Below are 17,200 nucleotides of genomic sequence, written 5' to 3'. Positions count from 1 at the left end.
TTTCACTCTTTTTTTAAAAAAAATCATTAAAGGATAAGTGGAAACTATGTGTTGAATTCTTAGGTTTTCGTGAATTGACACTCACAGTGTATAACACAATAACAGAGTTGGAAGGGACCTGGAGGTCTTCTAGTCCAGGGGTCTGCAACCTTGACAACTTTAAGTCTTATGGACTTCAGCTCCCAGAATTCCTCAGCCAGCATAGCATAGCTGGCTAAGGGATTCTGGGAGCTGAAGTCCACAAGTCTTAAAGTTGTCAAGGTTGTAGACTCCAGTTCTAGTCCAACCCCTTGCTCAGGCAGGAAACTCTATACCAGGGGTAGGCAACCTTTGCTCTTTTGTGATTCGTGGACTTCAACTCCCAGAATTCCTGAGCCAGCCACACTCAGAAATTCTGGGAGTTGAGGCCTAATGCATCCAAAGGGCCCCAGGTTGCAGCTGAATTTCTTTTTTTTACCTCAGTTTAAAAAGTCTCCCTGGTTGCAACTCTTAATGGCAGGACTAGTGGAACATGTTTGTGTGAAGCATAAAAGTATTATTTCCAGACTATTCACTGGGGAATTTTGCATAGGAATTTCTGCTTCACTACAGGCAGGATACTGAAGGCAGGACAAGCAGCAACGGATGGAAACTAACCAAGGACAGAAGCAACCTGGAACTAAGGAGAAATTTCCTGACTGTTAGAACAATTAATCCGTGGAACAACCTGCTTCCAGAAGGTGTGAATGCTCCAACACAGGAAGTTTTTAAGAAGAGATTGAACAGCCATTTGTCCGAAATGGTATAGAGCAGGGGTAGGCAACCTTGGCTCTTTTATGACTTGCGGACTTCAACTCCCAGAATTCCTGAACCAGCATGGCTCAGCTTGGAAACCTCTCCCTTCCTCTCAGCATGGCTGGCTCAGGAGTTCTGGGAGTTGAAGTCCACGAGTCACAAAAGAGCCAAGGTTGACTACCCCTGCAGTCACTTGTCTGAGATGGTATAAGTTCTTCTGCTTGAGCAGGGGGCTGGACTAGAAGACCTCCAACGTCCCTCACAGCTCTGCTTCTATTCTAATTTAAATTCTTAAATTAGTAACACGGTTGTTACGTGAATCCAGTTTGCCCGTTGACTTTGCTCGTCAGAAAGTCGCAAAAGGGGATCACGTGAACCCCCCCCTTTGGGACACGGCGACGGTCATAAAATGTGAGCCGGTTGTCAAGCATCCCAATGACCGTGGGCACGTTGCAAACGGTCATAAGTGTGAAAAATGGTCACGTCACTTTTTCAGTGGCGTTGTAACTTCAAACGGCCACTAAATGAGCTGTTGTGAGTTGAGGACCACCTGTATTGTTGGCAGGGCTTTTTTTTCTCATAGAAGGCTCAGAAGGGAGTTCCGGCACCTTTTTTGGATGGAACCTTGTAGGGTAGGCAAGGCGGGTTGTGTGACATGTGTGAGTTCCAGCACTTTTTTCTTTTACAAAAAAAGCACTGATTGTTGGAGTCTCAGAAGGGCTGCCAAAAGAAGGGACAGCCGTCTAAATTTATTGCTTCTTTCTCACCTCCTCACACTGTTTGTGTGCGTGTGTGTGTGTGTGTGTGTGTGTGTGTGTGTGTGTGTGTGTGTGTGTGTGTGTCGGGGTTGCATGGGGTCTGAAAGGGACACGCACCCCCCCTCCCCCCAGGCACAGATAACCCTCCCGCTTTTCCGAGCCCCCCATTTCTGCCCTTCCCCCCAAGAGGCCGAATGCCACGAAGGGGATTTCCTGATGGAACTTTCGCTTTCCTTTCCCCGCCTGTCTATCCGGTTGCGCCCGGACGTCTGCCTAGCAACAATGACGACACGGGAATACATTTTTTTTCTACTGGTTGAGCCTGGCCAATCACCAGCTTCTGCTCCGGATTGTTGCCTTGTTGATCACGCAGAGAGCGTCTGTTTAAAAAAGGGGACCAAGTTGGGGATCCCGGCCAGGATGGCTCTGCGCTCTGCGCCCCTCTTGCTCCTGGTGTTGGTGGCGGTCGCTCTGCGGGACAGCTGCTTCGGTGAGTCCCTTTCGGGGGCGCTTTTCTACTTGGGGGGGGGGAGGGGAATCAATTCAGGAAGTTTCTTTCGCTCCGCCCTGTAAAGCTTTCCTGATTCGGTCCTCTTTCTCGTCCGCTCCCCCAGGGTCCCTCTCAGAAGGGACCCCAAAGCGTGGATGGGACTCTGCTGCCTCTTTCTCTCCTCCCCCCTCTTCCCCCCCCCCCCCAGGAGAGGCTCTCTGGAAACAGGAGACAGGTGGCCAGTGCTTTTTTTCTTAAAAAAAAAAGGTGCCGGAACTCTCAGCTTGTTAATCTTTTGTTTATATAATTTTATTTATATGTTTATTTATATAATTATATATATATATATATATATATATATATATATATATATATATATATATATATATATATATATATATATATATATATATATATATATATATATATATATATATTCAATTCTTAATATATATATATATATATATTAATATATATATTCGGGAGAAGGGCGGTATACAAATAAAATTAATAATAATAATAAATTAATAATAATAACGCATCTTTCAGGCATTCAGCACATAAACTAGAATGTGTTGTGAGCATCTCCTTAAATACAAGCAGCTCATAAGCCGGACCTACCTGTATTAGCAACCACATTATTGATGGCTTGTACACACCATTTGAAAGATAGGATCACATTGGTTCAAGTGAATGAGATGCTCCTATAACCCAAAATGCATGCTATTCATTCATCCCTGCCAAAATAGTTATTTTCATCAGACTTAGTTCACGATGAACTTAGAACAGTAAGTTCTGTTTTATCAAATTCGTCATGAAGACAGCATAGTAGGCTGCCGTAGGGGTGAAAAATTGTGGGATAGCTCCTCCATGTTTATATACTGCAGGTGGGTATAGTAAAAATGGACCCCAAAGCGTGGATGGGACTCTGCTGACTCTTTCTCTCCTCCCCCCTCTTCCCCCCCCCAGGAGAGGCCCTCTGGAAACAGGACAAAGGTGGCCCCTCCAGATGTCAGTCAAGTCTACAGGGGGTGCCCCCAAGCGCAGTTCTTTCCCTCCCTCAAAGTGGAGGTTGTCGGAAAGCGGCATTTTACACTTGAACAGGATCAATTCGGGAACCTCCCGGCTGCTTTCACACGACCCCCCTCCTCTTTGGGGTCGTACTTAACTACTTTGGGCAAGGCTTGGTGGCTCTTTCTGGCTTCTGGTGCTGGGAGGATCCGGCTTGTTTCTCCACTCAGACCCGGAAGCTGTAGCCTCATCTGAACCCCAATAACCCTCTGGGTCTCTTCCAGGCTCCTCCCCGCATTCTCTGAAGTATTTCTTCTCCTCTATCTCGGAGCCCAGTCAGGGGCAGCCCCACTTTGTCTCTGTGGGGTACGTGGACGATCAGGTCTTTGTTCACTACGACAGCCACAGCCGGAGGATGGAGCCTCGAGTCTCCTGGATGGAGAAGGTGGGGAAGGAGGATCCCCGTTACTGGGACAAAGAGACCCAGAGAGAACGTGGCAATGAGGATTTGTTCAGAGAAAACCTGGAGATTCTGAGGACTCGCTACAATCACAGTGAAGGTGAACGATGGGTTAGGTGGTTCCTTCTGCCTCCTCCCCCCTCCCCCGGAGCACGAGAGAGGAGAAAAGATCCGTCCCAGAGGAAAGGCTGCTGCCATATTTTTTAAAAAATTTTTTTTAAAAAAATACGTTTATTCTTTTTTAAATAATTAATGTAAGTTTATCCTTGGCCCATAACTAAAGTTCTCTGTGCAGTTTACAGCTACTAAAACATTTTAAAATTCCAAAGGGAGATTTGCCAGCTGTCTTTTTTCTGGTGATGTGCAGGGAATAGAATAGAATGGAATAGAATAGGAATAGGAATAGGAATGGAATTAGAATTAGAATTAGAGCAAGAACAAAAACAGAACTAGAATAGAGTTAGAATAGAATTAGAATTAGAATTAGAATAGAATAGAATAGAATTAAAATAAGAACTAGAATAGAATTATAATTGGAATAGAATGATAATAGAATACAATTATAACAGAATAGAAAAGAATAGATTAGAAATAGAATAGAATTAGAATAGAATAGAATTAAAATTAGAATAGAATTAGAATAGAATAGAATTAGAATAGATGTCAGAATCCATTTATATCATATTCATAAATGGAATGTTTCAAACATTATTCCATGGAATTCTGCCATCTCCCGAAGAGAAGAGGATAGATGTGTATTGAACCGGTATTAGGCATTTCAAAGGAAAGGAGAAGCCTTTTGAACTGGGGAAACAAAAGGGGGGGCTAGCATCTGGCTTTGTCACGGAAGACAGCAATAAACATGAAAGGTCCTAAGTTCCTTTTTCCCACGAGATGGATGATACGAGAGAAAGGATGGGGACTGACCAAATGGGGTTAAGGGGGGTTAAACTGGGAACTCTTTATAAGGGTTTACTTCATGGGATAATATTAAGTCCTGTCTCGTTTCCTACAACCAAGCATGTCATAGTAAAGATTCTTTTTGGAATAGATTTGACTCCAAGAATTTTGTCTTCCTAAGATGTGGTTTGGGGTGGGTCCTGACAATAGATTAGAAATAGAATAGATTATAACTAGAATAGAATTAGAACAAGAACAGAACTAGAATAGAATAGAATTAGAATAATAATTAGAGTAGAATTAGAATTAGAACAGAACTAGAATTAGAATAGAATTAGAATAGATTACAATAGAATTAGAATTTCAATATAATAGAATTAGAATAGATTAGAAAGAATAGAATAGGATTAGAATAGGTTACAATAGAATTAGAATTTCAATAGAATAGAATAAGAACAGAACAGAACAGAACAGAATAGAATAGAATAGAATAGAATAGAATAGTTGGAAGGGACCCTGGAGGTCTTCTAGTCCAGCCCCCTGCTCAATCAGGAGAACCTACCCCACCTCAGACAAATGACTGTCCAGCCTCTTCTTAGAAACCTCCAGTGATGGAGTGCCCACGATTTCTGAAATGTATTTCTTTCCTTTCCCAACCATTTATATCCCTTTTCTCGCTCTGTTCCTCCTGTCTCACTGTCCTGGCTGTGGTTGTGTGTGTGTTTGTGTGTGTGCACCCTTTTGTCTACCCTGAGGACTCCTCAAACCATCTTCCTATCCCTCTTTTCAGGCCTTCACACACTCCAGGTGATGTATGGCTGTGAGCTCTACGAAGACGGAACCAAGGAAGGCTTTGATCAGTTTGGATACAATGGGAGGACCTTCCTTGCCTTCGACAAGGAGACCCTCACCTGGGTGGCTCTCAGCCCCCAGGCCCAGATCACCCAGAGGAAATGGGACGCTATTCCAGGAAATAATCGGAGATATAAGGCCTACCTGGAGGAAGAATGCATTGAGTGGCTGAAGAAGTACCTGTCTTACAAGCAGGAGATGCCGCAGACGACAGGTGAGCAACTGGGCCCAGGCTGGACTTTCCTCCGTTATGGTTGGATTTCTTACGCACATTTGGCCCCTTTGGGTCCCTGGTCTGTAGCCTGGTTATCCTGGTGGGAATCCTCCTCCTCTTCCCCCCACTTCCAGCACCTCTCCAGGACGCAGGAAGCCCTGTTTGGTTCCTATTGCCAGGCAGCCATTCAATGGACCAAGAAATGCACTTTCTGCCCTCGTGGCTGGCTAGGATCAAGGGTCTGTGTAGATCAGGCAGCAGGTGTAAAAGGTGAAGTCCTTGGCTTAAAACTAGGTCGTGGGAGATTTTCCTGCTCCTAAAAATTTTTAGATCCACTTTCCAGGCTCTAGAGGGGCTCACAGTTGGTATTTCTCCAGTGCCCCCAGAGGTGACCATGAGCAGAAAGAGGGAGGTGAAGGATGGGATGGAGACGCACGTCTGCCGCCTGGATGGCTTCTACCCCAGGGAGATCGATGCCTTCTGGATGAGGGACGGGGAAGTCTGGCTGCAGGACACCTTCCGTGGCTCTGTGGCCCCCAATGCAGATGGGACCTTCCACTTCTGGCTCAGCATCCGGATCGATCCCCAAGAGAGGGGCCGCTATCGGTGCCACGTGGAGCACGACAGCCTGCAGGAGCCTTTGGACGTGGCCCTGAAGGGTGAGAGGCTGCAGGGAGGGAAGGGCTGGTCTCTTTGGCAGGCTGGAGGGCTGTGGGAGGGAAGTCTCACCCCCAGATGTGAGCATACCTGACCTTTAAGCCATTGGTTTTTCCAGTGTTTGAAGTTGGTGAAGCTCCAGGGACCAGACCATAGAAGTGGCTTTAGGGGATTTAAGGCAGGGGTGTCAAACTTGCCACGTCACGTGACGTGTCGCAATGTATCGTGACTTTTTTGCCTTTGCCAAGAATGGGGTGGGTGTGGTTTCGCTATGGTGCATCCGGCCTGCGGGCCGGCAGTTTGACACCTCTGATTTAAGGGAAACAACAGACCTCATCACAAGAGTTGGCCAATCCTGATGCGATGCCCTTAGTTCCTCTTTTAGCCTCTGTTCCTTCCCAGTTCCTTTCCTTCCTCCACTCTTTATGGTTGCTTTGTTTTCTCACATCTGCACATGTCTCATTACATTGTACTGCATATACCACCTTGCTCTGGCTGTTGTGTCTGGCTGTTTTATTTTTATTTTATTTTTTTTAATCCCATTTATATCCCGCCCTTCTCAGAAGACTCAGGGCGGCTTACAATCTAAGAAGCACAAATCAATGTGCTTAGCAATAGCCTTCATTCTATGTATATGCCTGCTTATTAGGGCTTTCACACACACACACACACCCCAAGCGGCATTATTACAAAGTCAGCTTATTACCCCCAACAATCTGGGTCCTCATTTTACCTACCTCGGAAGGATGGAAGGCTGAGTCAACCTTGAGCCTGGTGGGATGCGAACCTGCACTAATTGCAGGCAGCTGGTGTTACTTAGGGAGGCATTAGCCCACTGCTCCACCAAGGCTCACTTATCCTTGGGGTGGCCAAGCTTCTGCCTCGAATATAAATCCTTCCGCTCCCCGCCATTCAGTCAGAGCTGAAGAAGCTTCTTGGATGAGAAGCGAAACATCGTCAAAGAAAAACAAGGAAGTCCAGTTGCCTCTTGAAAAAAGCACCTTTAGGTCACAACCTCAGAGTTTGTGGCCCGATGCCTTATACTTGCAAATTAGCTCTTGATTCCCTTTCTATATATCTTCAAAAATTTGGTGGTCCCTCTAATGTCTGAAAAGGGATATTTCGGGGCAGGAGGGGAGTCTTGGACAGGAGAGAAAGATTTTAAATTCTTCTTGCATCGGACTCACGACTTGGGATGATTGTTTGGGGATCTGCTTCAATTATCTGCTTTTTTTCTACCAATTCAGAACCAAAATCCAACGTGGGGCTCATCAGCGGCGTTGTGGCTGGTCTTGCCCTGCTGCGTGTTGGGATCTGGTATTTCAGTCACAAGATGGCAAAGGGCTGCTTTTGAGTGGAAAAGCTAAATACGAATCCAGCTGCCTTCATGCTGGGCTGGGGAGAGACGAAGGCAGCATCAGGAGGACACGTCCTCTAAGGGTGGTTAGCAAGGAGCCTTCGTGCTACCCTTAGAGGGACACGAAGAGGAACCCATAGAAGTTTTTAATTTTGGGAATTTCCAGCTTTCGCTATTTTAGGTCTCTCCCCCAATTGAGATGAGTGAGGTTCTCCTTCAATTATCTGCTTTTTCTCCCAATTCAGAACCAGAATACTACATGGGGCTCATCATCATGGTTGTGACAGGTCTTGTCCTGCTGGCTGTGATTGTTGTTGGGATCTGGTATTTCAGTAAGTACCTTTTTTTCTGGGAGATGGAAGGAAGATGGGGAGGTTCCTCCCGAGTCTCTCCCTTTGGGGAGCTTCTTCTGGGCTTCCTCCTCTCCTGTTTTCCCAGCCCTCTTGGGGAGCATCTGAGATCTCGGCCTCTTGCTGGGACTCCAGTCTTGACTTGGCTGAGTCTGAGGTTGGGACAATCCTGCCTTCTTCTGTTTTGGGAAGAAGCATCCCAGTTCTGTCCCTTTCAAAGGTTTTGGTCAAAGAGCAGCAGAGAAGGATTCCCATGAAAATCTTCCTCCCCTCCCAGCTGCTGCTGCTTCCCCCATTTCCCCCCACCCTTCTCGGAGGCAGCAGGTCTCTCTTGGGGCAAATCAGGAGATACATTTGGTTTTTGAAAATCTTTCTATCCTTATTAATGAGACAAAGTGACTGTGAAATATCTCCTGAAGGAATTCCTCCCAGAGAGGAAGAGATTAGATGATCTCTGGTGGACTCTTTTGAGCTTTCACTGATTTTTTTCCTTGCGGAGAGATGTCAAGATGAGTACAAAAAAGCACTAGGTGAGTGAATTGTCCTCTTTACATGTAATCTCCAACTTAGAGCAGGGACCAAAAGGGAACATCACTTGAGCTGTGTGTCTGTGTCTGTGTCTGTGTGTTTAAACACAAAGGAATCTCATGAAGCTGCAGAGTTCCGCTATTTCCTCCTAAAAACTAGACTGGGGTAGGAGGCCCCCTCTTCATAACAGCCAGGCTGTTCTTGGGAGTGGAGACCCCAAGGAGAAACATCTGAGACAAAGAACCCTCGAGAGGATGAGAAGACCCAGCTGGGTGGAAGATCCCTCTGATTGAAAAGCTGCTCTGTTTTCCATGAAGGTGGAAAGGAAAGGCTTGGCCATCACATAGTCAGGAAACTCTGTAAAAGTGGTGATGAAAAGGAGGCATTTTGAGAGAAAAGAGGCCTTGGTGGATGCCAGCTAGATCTCCTCTTGGTCTCCCTCCACAAGACTCTCCAGTTATGACCTGATTGGTAAAAGAGGCTTTGCAGCCCTATATTTTCATGTCAGCTCTGCCCTCTGGCTCAAGAATTGCCGAAATATCATTCTGTATAGAGATATATAAATGTGAAGAATTCTTTCCTATGTCTCTTAACTGATGTCACTTTACAATGCCGTGGTAAGGCCACACTTGGAATACTGCATCCAGTTTTGGTCACCACGATGTAAAAAAGATGAGACTCTAGAACAGGGGTCTTCAAACTTGGCCCTTTTATGACTTGTGGACTTCAACTGCCAGAATTCTGGCTGCAAAATTCTGGGAGTTGAAGTCCACAAGTCATAAAACTGCCAGGTTTGAAGACCCCTGCTCTAGAAAGAATGCAGAGAAGAGCAACAAAGATGATCAGGGGACCGGAGGCTAAAACATAGTTGGAACAATTCATCAGTGGAACAACCTGCCTCCAGAATCTGAATGCTTGAACACTGGAAGTTTTTAAGAGGAGACTGGACAGCCATTTGTCTGAAATGGTATAGGGTTTCCTGCCTGAGCAGGGGGTTGGACTAGAAGGCCTCCAAGGTCCCTTCCAACTCTGTTATTCTATTCTAAATATGCAAACTAAAGCTAAATTAGTTGAAACCCTTTGGGTGCGTTTGTGTGTGTTGGATTGTGTCTGTGGGTGGGAGGGAGGGAGCTGGAATTGGAAAGATCTGACTTTCTCCATCTCCTCCTATCAGCCAAGAGACTGATCCCCTTTTCATTCTTTTCCAGGATTTGATAGAGGAAAGTTCAGGCAAGCTGCAAGGAGCCATTCCGGAGCGAAGAAGAACAGCGAGTGGCACAATTGTGGGTTGTTTTTTTTATTATTATTCAGAAAACATGGTGTTCTCTTAGCGCTCTCTTTTTTTTTCTTGCTTCTCCTCTTACCTTGTAAAAAATATGTGTTCCTCTTTTTCCCCCTCACCTCTTTTCCTTGATTTCTAACAGTCCAAAAATTCACTTTCCTCACATTGCTTTGATCCCCCTCCCCCCAGGAGAATAGGAAAATCTCTCTTTCTCTCTCTGTTGGATGTTTCAGGCTCATTCCTTTCCTCAGACTGGGAAGGAAGCTCCAGAGCCTTTGAAGCAAGGGGTCCGGAGATGGGGGGGAGGGGGGGAGGGAGAGGGAATAGGGACTCCGCCGGAAATGCCAGGAGCTCCGGTGGATAGAGACCATTCTGGTGGCATATTCTGCTCTGCACTGAGAGATTCATGATACTGCAGAGATTGAATGGTGAAGAGAGAGAGAAGACCAGGACAAGGCAGAGACTCACTCTGTGTCTTTCTCCCCCATGCAGGGAGCAAAGTTTCAACAGCCCACTTGCAGGTGAGTTGCTTGGGGGGGGGAGCTGTAGGGGGGAGAAAGGGAAGAAGGGAGGTAAGGGGTGTGAGGTCCAAGGACCAATTGATGGTGAAGATGCTTTGAGAAAACCCTCTTCTCTCCGCTAGTCATCTCAAACACTGCAAGGCAAGCAATTTGGGGGAGAGGCAGTGGGACTCTGGGGGAGGGGGTCTGCCTGCCCCCAAAGTCTGGTCCTGCAAGGCCAGACTCTGGCCCCTTTTCGGATCTGACTATCTTGGATCCAGAGGCTCAGTTTTGGTCACCAAGATGTAAAAAAAAAGAATGTTGAGACTGGAAAGAGTATAAAGAAGAGCAAAAAAGACGATTAGGGGACTGGAGGCTAAAATATATAAGGGAACGGTTGCTGGAATTGGGTATGTCCAGTTTAATGAAGAGAAGGACGAGGGGGGACATGATAGCAGTGTTCCGATATCTCAGGGGTTGCCCCAAAGAAGAGGGAGTCAGGCTATTCTCCAAAGCGCCTGAAGGCAGGACAAGAAGCAACGGATGGAAACTAATCAAGGAGAGAAGCAACCTAGAACTAAGGAGGAATTTCCTGACCGTTAGAACAATTCATCAGTGGAATAACTTGCCTCCAGAAACTGTGAATGCTCCAGCCCTGGAGGTTTTAAAGAAGAGATTGGACAACCATTTGTCTGAATTGGTATAGGGTTTTCTGCCTGAGCAGGGGGTTGGACTCGTCGACCTCCAAGGTCCCTTCCAATAATAATAATTATCATTATTTTTATTACTATTATCCTGCAAAGAGCAGATCAGAGCATCCCCAATGCAAGGGCTATGGGGGGTGGTGGAAATGAGGCACTTCCTGAGGGTCCTGCAGTCATGGATGGAGCAGGGGCTTCTCTCCCCTCCTTGAGTCCATCTGGGAATCCCTCCCGCTAGACTTCCCAGGAAACTCGAGGATGGGGGGAGAGAAATGGACTAGAGCAGGGGTCTTCAAACCCCTTTTATGACTTGCGGACTTCAACTCCCAGAATTCCTTAGCCAGGCATGCCTGGCTGAGGAATTCTGGGAGTTGAAGTCCAGAAGTCATAAAAGGGCCATGTTTGAAGACCTCTGGACTAGAGCTAGATTTGTCTATTTGAGGGGAGGCATCGATGCTTGTTATACTTTGTGGAACAGGTTCTTACCCACCGCAGCAGCCAGTCCTTGCTTTGTCCAATCCCTCTTGTAAATCTCACCCAGCTGATTCCTCTCTTGAGGCTGCCGATTCTCCTTCTTTACTTGGCTGATTTAGTCTGGACTCTGGGCTTCCTCACCTTACCTTCCTCTCAAATTAACCATCCCTACATTTTCCACTTTCCTTGCAGCCCATCTTTGGAGTACCAAGCTTGCAGCATAAAGGAGAGAAGAAAGAAGAGGGGATCAGCCCTTTTCTGAATTAGGCCAGACTCTCACGAGGAGCCCTTCCACAACATGTTTGAACCACAATATTTTTAATTTTTTTAATTTTAATTTTAATTCCATTTATATCCCGCCCTTCTCCGAAGACTCAGGGCGGCTTACAAGCTTAGCAGTATATATTTTGTGCCTTTTCTGATTGCTTTTATATAAAGGATTTTATTGAATTTTATAGGGTTAGGGATAAAATAGGGTCTGGTTAGGTTTTAGGGTGGGGTTGGGATCAGGATTGGGGTTGGGGTTGAGATTAGGACAGCATTGGGATCAACATTGGGGTTATCCCCCAATAACACTTTCATTCTTTAGCAAACAGGCTATTGTCCAGATACATATTTTCAATTAACGATAGTTAATATAGTAATAAATGGCTGTAAAAAAGGTAATAAACAATAATAAAAACAATATCAGTTAATCAATACATGTCATTGCTTTTATCATCGAATCAGCAACCTTTTTTTATTATGCTTGAGGAACGGAGGAGAAAAGAAAATGAGTTTATAATTGTGGAATCTAAAGGATTCAAACTGAGTTTAGTAGGTATAGTTTATAATAGGTAGGCTGCATCATACCCTTAATGGGCTTTTGCTGGTTAATCTTAGTGAATTGAGATTATAGGTTAAAGATGAGGTTTTAGAGATGGGTTTATAGAGAATGGGGTGGGGGATAGGATGAAGACTTTCTTGGTTTTACTTTAAGAGAGATTTATAAGTTAAATTAATCTTCATTATACCGGCTGGGGATAAAGATGGCCATTTCTTTTTTCTTTTTCTTTTTTTTCCTTCTGTTAGTTTTATCTGTTTAGCATAATCTTTGATGAAACACATTACTAAAAGCAATGTGCATTCTGAGATTTCTGCCACTAAAGTAGCTAATTTCTTTTTTAAACAATTATTGTACAGTTATTTGACCATATATTTGATAATCCAAAGTTTGACAAATCATGTAAAAAACAAGAAAAAAGTTAAGGAAATTGTGCTGTTAGAGCAAGTAGTATTTTCAGGGTTAAAGTGCTGTGTCTAGAGCAAGTAGCATTTTAAGGGTTAAAACTATCTCCTTAAGGGATGGCCTTCTGGGAAATGTAGTTTTAGTTGTTTGGTCAGATCTGTGTTTTAACTGGCCACTGGGAGGGACTTCTGTTTTATTATGGGATTTCCTGGCTACATGCCAGTCTGAAAGGTCTTTATTTAGTCTAGCCACTAGAAGCGTGTGTGCTCCGTTGATATGGAGGAAGTTATCCTTTTTCTACCTGCGTGAATGGACAGATTATGAAAAATGCCTCAGAAGAAGTGAACAATAACTCTGAGTTAACTGTTTCAGAGATTCCTGATGAATAAAGTAATTTTCCATGAAACCATTCTGTGGAGTTATGCTGCCTGTGTTAAGCAAGAGCAAAACAAATTTCCTGCTTGGTCCAGGAAAGAAATGATTGGTCCATTAGTGGGGGAAAGTGGGAAGAAGGTGACAAGCAACAGGGAGAAAGCAGAACTACAGTATTTAACTCATTTTTTGCATCTGTCTTTACACAAAGGGAAAAAACAGTCCAACCTACCAAAACCAGTGCCATAAAAAACAGAATAGAAACGCAAGTTAGGCAACAAAATGGTAAGTGAACACCTGTCCAGCCTAGATGAGTTCAAATCACCAGGACCAGATGGATTACACCCCAAGGTTCTCAAGGAACTGGCAGACGTGATCTCAGAACCACTGAACTATATTTTTCAAAGATCCTGGAACACTAGGGAACAACCAGAGGACTGGAAAAGAGCTGATGTAGTTCCCATCTTCAAAAAAGGGAAAAAAATAGATCCAGGAAACTACAGACCTATCAGCCTGACCTCAATACCTGGGAAGATTCTGGAAAAGATAATCAAACAGCAAATCAACAAACACTTAAGAGGCAAACAAAGTCATTACTAAAAGCCAACATGGGCTGGCAGCCATTTTGCTTCTAAAGGAAGGAAGACGAATCCCCCCCCAGTGACTCCTCTCGGTTCCTTTGGGGAGCTGGCAGCCATTTTGCTTTTAAAGGAAGGAAGACAAATTCCCCCCTTGCCCCACGCCACCTTTTGTCTCTTTCCCTCAATGGCCTCCTAGGCCAACACAACAAAAGACTACAGGAAGTCCTCAACTTACGACCACAGCTCTAACCAGAATTTCCATAGCTAAGCAAGGAGGTAGTTAAATAAGTCACGCCTAATTTACAATTATTATTTTTTTGCTATGATTGTTAAGCAGATCACTGCAATTGTTCAGGGAATCATGCGGTCATTAAACAAGTCCAACTTCCCCCACTGTTTGTCAAAAGCCATCTGGGGAGATCTCAATTGGTGATCAAACAACCGCGGGATGCTGCAAACACTATAAATACACTATGTTTGTCGAGTGCCCAAATTTTGATCACGTGATGCCGGGACACTCCTAAAGACAAGGACTTTTTTCACTGCCATTGCAACGGTCACTAAACGAATGGTTTTAAGTGAAGAATTACTTACGCATAAGCCCTTTCGATGCTTGGGCTGAAACTGCCAAAGCTCCTTTCCACATAAATGAAATTGGCAAAACACATTGCCACCGATCAGAGAATGTTGATTGGTGGCCCCCAGGGGGAGATCCTTCTCTGTGGGCGCCCCGGAGCTATGGAATCAGCTACCGGTTGAGCTCCGGATGGCGCCCGATCTTCGCTCCTTTCGCCGCGATCTGAAAACATTTTTATTCGAACAAGCCGGCCTGGCCTGAGGGGGGATTGGCGGGGGGTTTTACGGTTGTTTTATTGGGGTTTTAATATAGTATTGATTGTTTTTAGTGGGCATGTATTTAATCCTTTTTTAATTTTTGTAATTCTGTATTTTTTATTTTTGCCCTGTTCACCGCCCTGAGTCCTTCGGGAGAAGGGCGGTATAGAAATATTATTAAATAAATAAATAAAATAAACAGACTTACCCAAATAAGAAAATTGCCTCAAGATATCAAGAGTTGCCCATTTTATTAATACATTTTCTCATCCAAGCTCATCAAAGATGTTGAGACTCTAGAAAGAGCGCAGAGAAGCGCAACAAAGATGATCAGGGGACTATTCTATTCATTTCCTATTCCTATTTTAGTTATCACCATGACTCACAAAAGTTAAAATTGTAAAACCCTACAAGGTGCCAAGCTGCATTTTCTCTCCACGGCATCCGGTGTGCTCTCCAGTAATCCCCAGAAAGCGGGCTGAGTACACACACTTTTAGGAACAATAGAGGCACTTTTCCTATATAAGAAACCACTTCAGAACAGGCCTGAAGTCGCTGCCTTCCACAGCTGTCAACGCCAGTGTCTTGCTCTCAAATACAGGCAGTCCTTGACTGACAACCACAATTGTGTCCAAAACCTCCATTGCTTAGCGAGGCATTCGTTAAGTGAATGTTGACCCATTTTACGACCTTTATGGCCACCGTTGTTAAGTGAATCACTGCAGCTGCTAAGTTAGTATCCCAATTGTAACAACAACAACAACAATAATAAAGTTGGAAGGGACCTTGGAGGTCATCTAGTCCAACCCCCTGCTCAGGCAGGGAACCCTCTACCATTTCAGACAAAGGGCTGACCAGTCTCTTCTTAAAAAGCGAATTTGTTAAGTGAATTTGCCTTCCCCATTGACTTTGCTTGTCAGAAGACCCGAGGACACAGCAACCTTCATAAATATGAACCAGTTGTCAAGTGTCCAGATTTTGATCACATTTACCAATGGCTCTTCGGCAGTCATCTGAATTTTGATCCCATGACCGTGGGGATGCCGCAAGCGTCATAAGTGCGAAACACGGTCCTAAGTTACTTTTTTCAGTGCTGCTGTAAAACTTTGGTCATCAAATGAGCTGCTGTAAATCAAGAACTGCCTGTAAACATCACCTTTGCTTCAAGTACAGGAAGTCCTCGACTTACAACAACTCATTTAGTGACCATTCAAAGTTACAACAGCACAGGAAAAAATGACTTAGGACCGGTGTTCGCACTTATGACCATTGCAGCATCTTCAGGGTCAGGTGATCAAAGTTTGGATGACTGCCGAAGCGCCATCAGTAAGCAGCCTGACCAAAGAACTTTCTCCATCCCCACACAGACGGACAAGGCCCCCCGAATATAAACTGACAGCAAACCTTACACCCTTCTGCCGTAGCACTGATGACGTTCCCTAGTTGGGTAACGAAAGGTCTGCAAGAAAACAAACCAGCTCAGAGAGCACCAAAGGCTCCATAATCCTCCTCCTCCTCTCCACAAACCCCACTTCCCTGTAGCACTGATGACGTTCCCTAGTTGGGTAATGAAAGGTCTGCAAGAAAACAAGCCAGCTCAGAGAGTACTGAGGACTCCCCCACTCCCAGATGGGTTCCCAGAGGGTGGGGGGGCAGGACGAGGTGCCCTCCGAATCCACACGCAGAGGGCAGCCCCGCGGTCCAGGCTGCGCCTGGGGAAGCCCTGCGGAAACGAGCAGGTGGGCGAGAGCTCCGGATGTCGCCACAAAAGGAGCCGCTTGGATGCTCGTCCGGGAAGCTCCTGCGCAGAGAGACAGGATCCCGAGCAGGCATTGCGCATTGCCTGGGAGCTGCGACCTGTCCAGCGGTGTGGGGGTCGGGTCGGGCCGAAACATCACCCTGGTCCGGTTCTGTCGGCAGTCGTTCGCGATCCTCTGCAGCAGGGGTCTTCAAACCTGGCCCTTTTGTGACTTGTGGACTTCAACTCCCAAAATTCTGGCACAGTTGAAGCCCACAAGTCACAAAAGGGCCAGGTTTGAAGACTCCTGCTCTGCAGGGTCTGCTCCAGCTCCCGCTGCTGGGTCCTTCTTTCGGCTTTCAGCCGCTGCACCGGCTGCTCCCCCACGTGTTGGCGAAGTCCCGAGCGATCGGCTCCGCCGACGGCCCCTCCTGTCGCCCGCGGGGAAGAGCCGGGGCTGCTGCAGCCTGTCCCCAACCGAGGTGGCTCGGCTAGACTTGTCCCATCTGCACTACTCCTCTAATTTGTGGTGTCTTGCCATTTCTTGTCCTGATGACTGAAAATAACAGAATGAACGAGTTGGAAGGGATCTTCGAGGTCTTCTAGACCAACCCCCTGCTCAAGCAAGGAAACCCTGTGCCATTTCAGACGAACGGCTCAAAAATTACTCCGAAGTAATTACTCAAAGTAAGAGTCTGCTTTGGACGGTGTCGAATAGAATAGAATAGAATAGAATAGAATAGAATAGAATAGAATAGAATAGAATAGAATAGAATAAACAATAGATCAGAACAGAATAAGAAGAGAAGAGAAATAGAAGAGAAGAGTTGGAAGGGTCCTTGGAGGTCTTCTAGTTCAACCCCCTGCTCAGGCAGGAAACCCTATACCATTTCAGACAAACGCTGTCCATCTCTTAAAAACTTCCAGTGTTGGATCATTCACAATTTCTGGAGGCAGGTTGTTCCACTGGTTCATTGTTCTCACTGTTAGTAAGTTTCTCCTTAGTTCCAGGTTGCTTGTTTCCTTGATTAGTTTCCATCCCTTTCTTCCTTGTCCTGCCCTCTGGTGCTTTGGAGAATAATTATCCCAACTATTGTTGGCTCTTTTGGAGTAATAAAAAAATAAACCTAATTGGGGGG

The 17,200-nt window shown here is 45.4% G+C and overlaps 1 protein-coding gene across 2 annotated transcripts; it reads left to right on the top strand.

The window, feature by feature from the left end:
• The first annotated feature begins 1,868 nt into the window (after nucleotides 1-1,868).
• On the top strand, nucleotides 1,869-12,945 carry LOC308661228 (class I histocompatibility antigen, F10 alpha chain-like). Of its 2 annotated transcripts, XM_081316127.1 has the most exons (8): nucleotides 1,869-2,022; nucleotides 3,318-3,593; nucleotides 5,184-5,459; nucleotides 5,837-6,118; nucleotides 7,719-7,805; nucleotides 9,560-9,634; nucleotides 10,126-10,154; nucleotides 11,501-12,945. In XM_081316127.1, exons 1-8 carry the CDS (start codon nucleotides 1,953-1,955, stop codon nucleotides 11,573-11,575), a joined length of 1,170 nt encoding a protein of 389 aa, XP_081172253.1. In that variant the 5' UTR covers nucleotides 1,869-1,952; the 3' UTR covers nucleotides 11,576-12,945. The 2 variants fall into 2 exon arrangements, with proteins under 2 accessions (XP_081172253.1, XP_081172254.1); XM_081316128.1 differs by lacking the exon at nucleotides 3,318-3,593.
• Nucleotides 12,946-17,200: the final 4,255 nt, after the last annotated feature.

This window comes from Vipera berus (genome assembly GCF_964194415.1).
Source record: "Vipera berus genome assembly, chromosome: 2".
Taxonomy (NCBI): Eukaryota; Metazoa; Chordata; class Lepidosauria; order Squamata; family Viperidae; genus Vipera; species Vipera berus.
The sequence above is the reverse complement of the archived record's forward strand: the minus strand, read 5'-3'. Positions and strand labels throughout refer to the sequence as shown.

Excerpts from the sequence above, each read along its gene's own strand:
- LOC308661228 (XM_081316127.1), top strand. The coding sequence starts at position 1,953 with ATGGCTCTGCGCTCTGCGCCCCTCTTGCTCCTGGTGTTGGTGGCGGTC. Across the intron at positions 2,023-3,317 it reads TCTGCGGGACAGCTGCTTCG|GCTCCTCCCCGCATTCTCTG; the intron begins GTGAGTCCCTTT and ends GGTCTCTTCCAG. Across the intron at positions 10,155-11,500 it reads TTTCAACAGCCCACTTGCAG|CCCATCTTTGGAGTACCAAG; the intron begins GTGAGTTGCTTG and ends CTTTCCTTGCAG.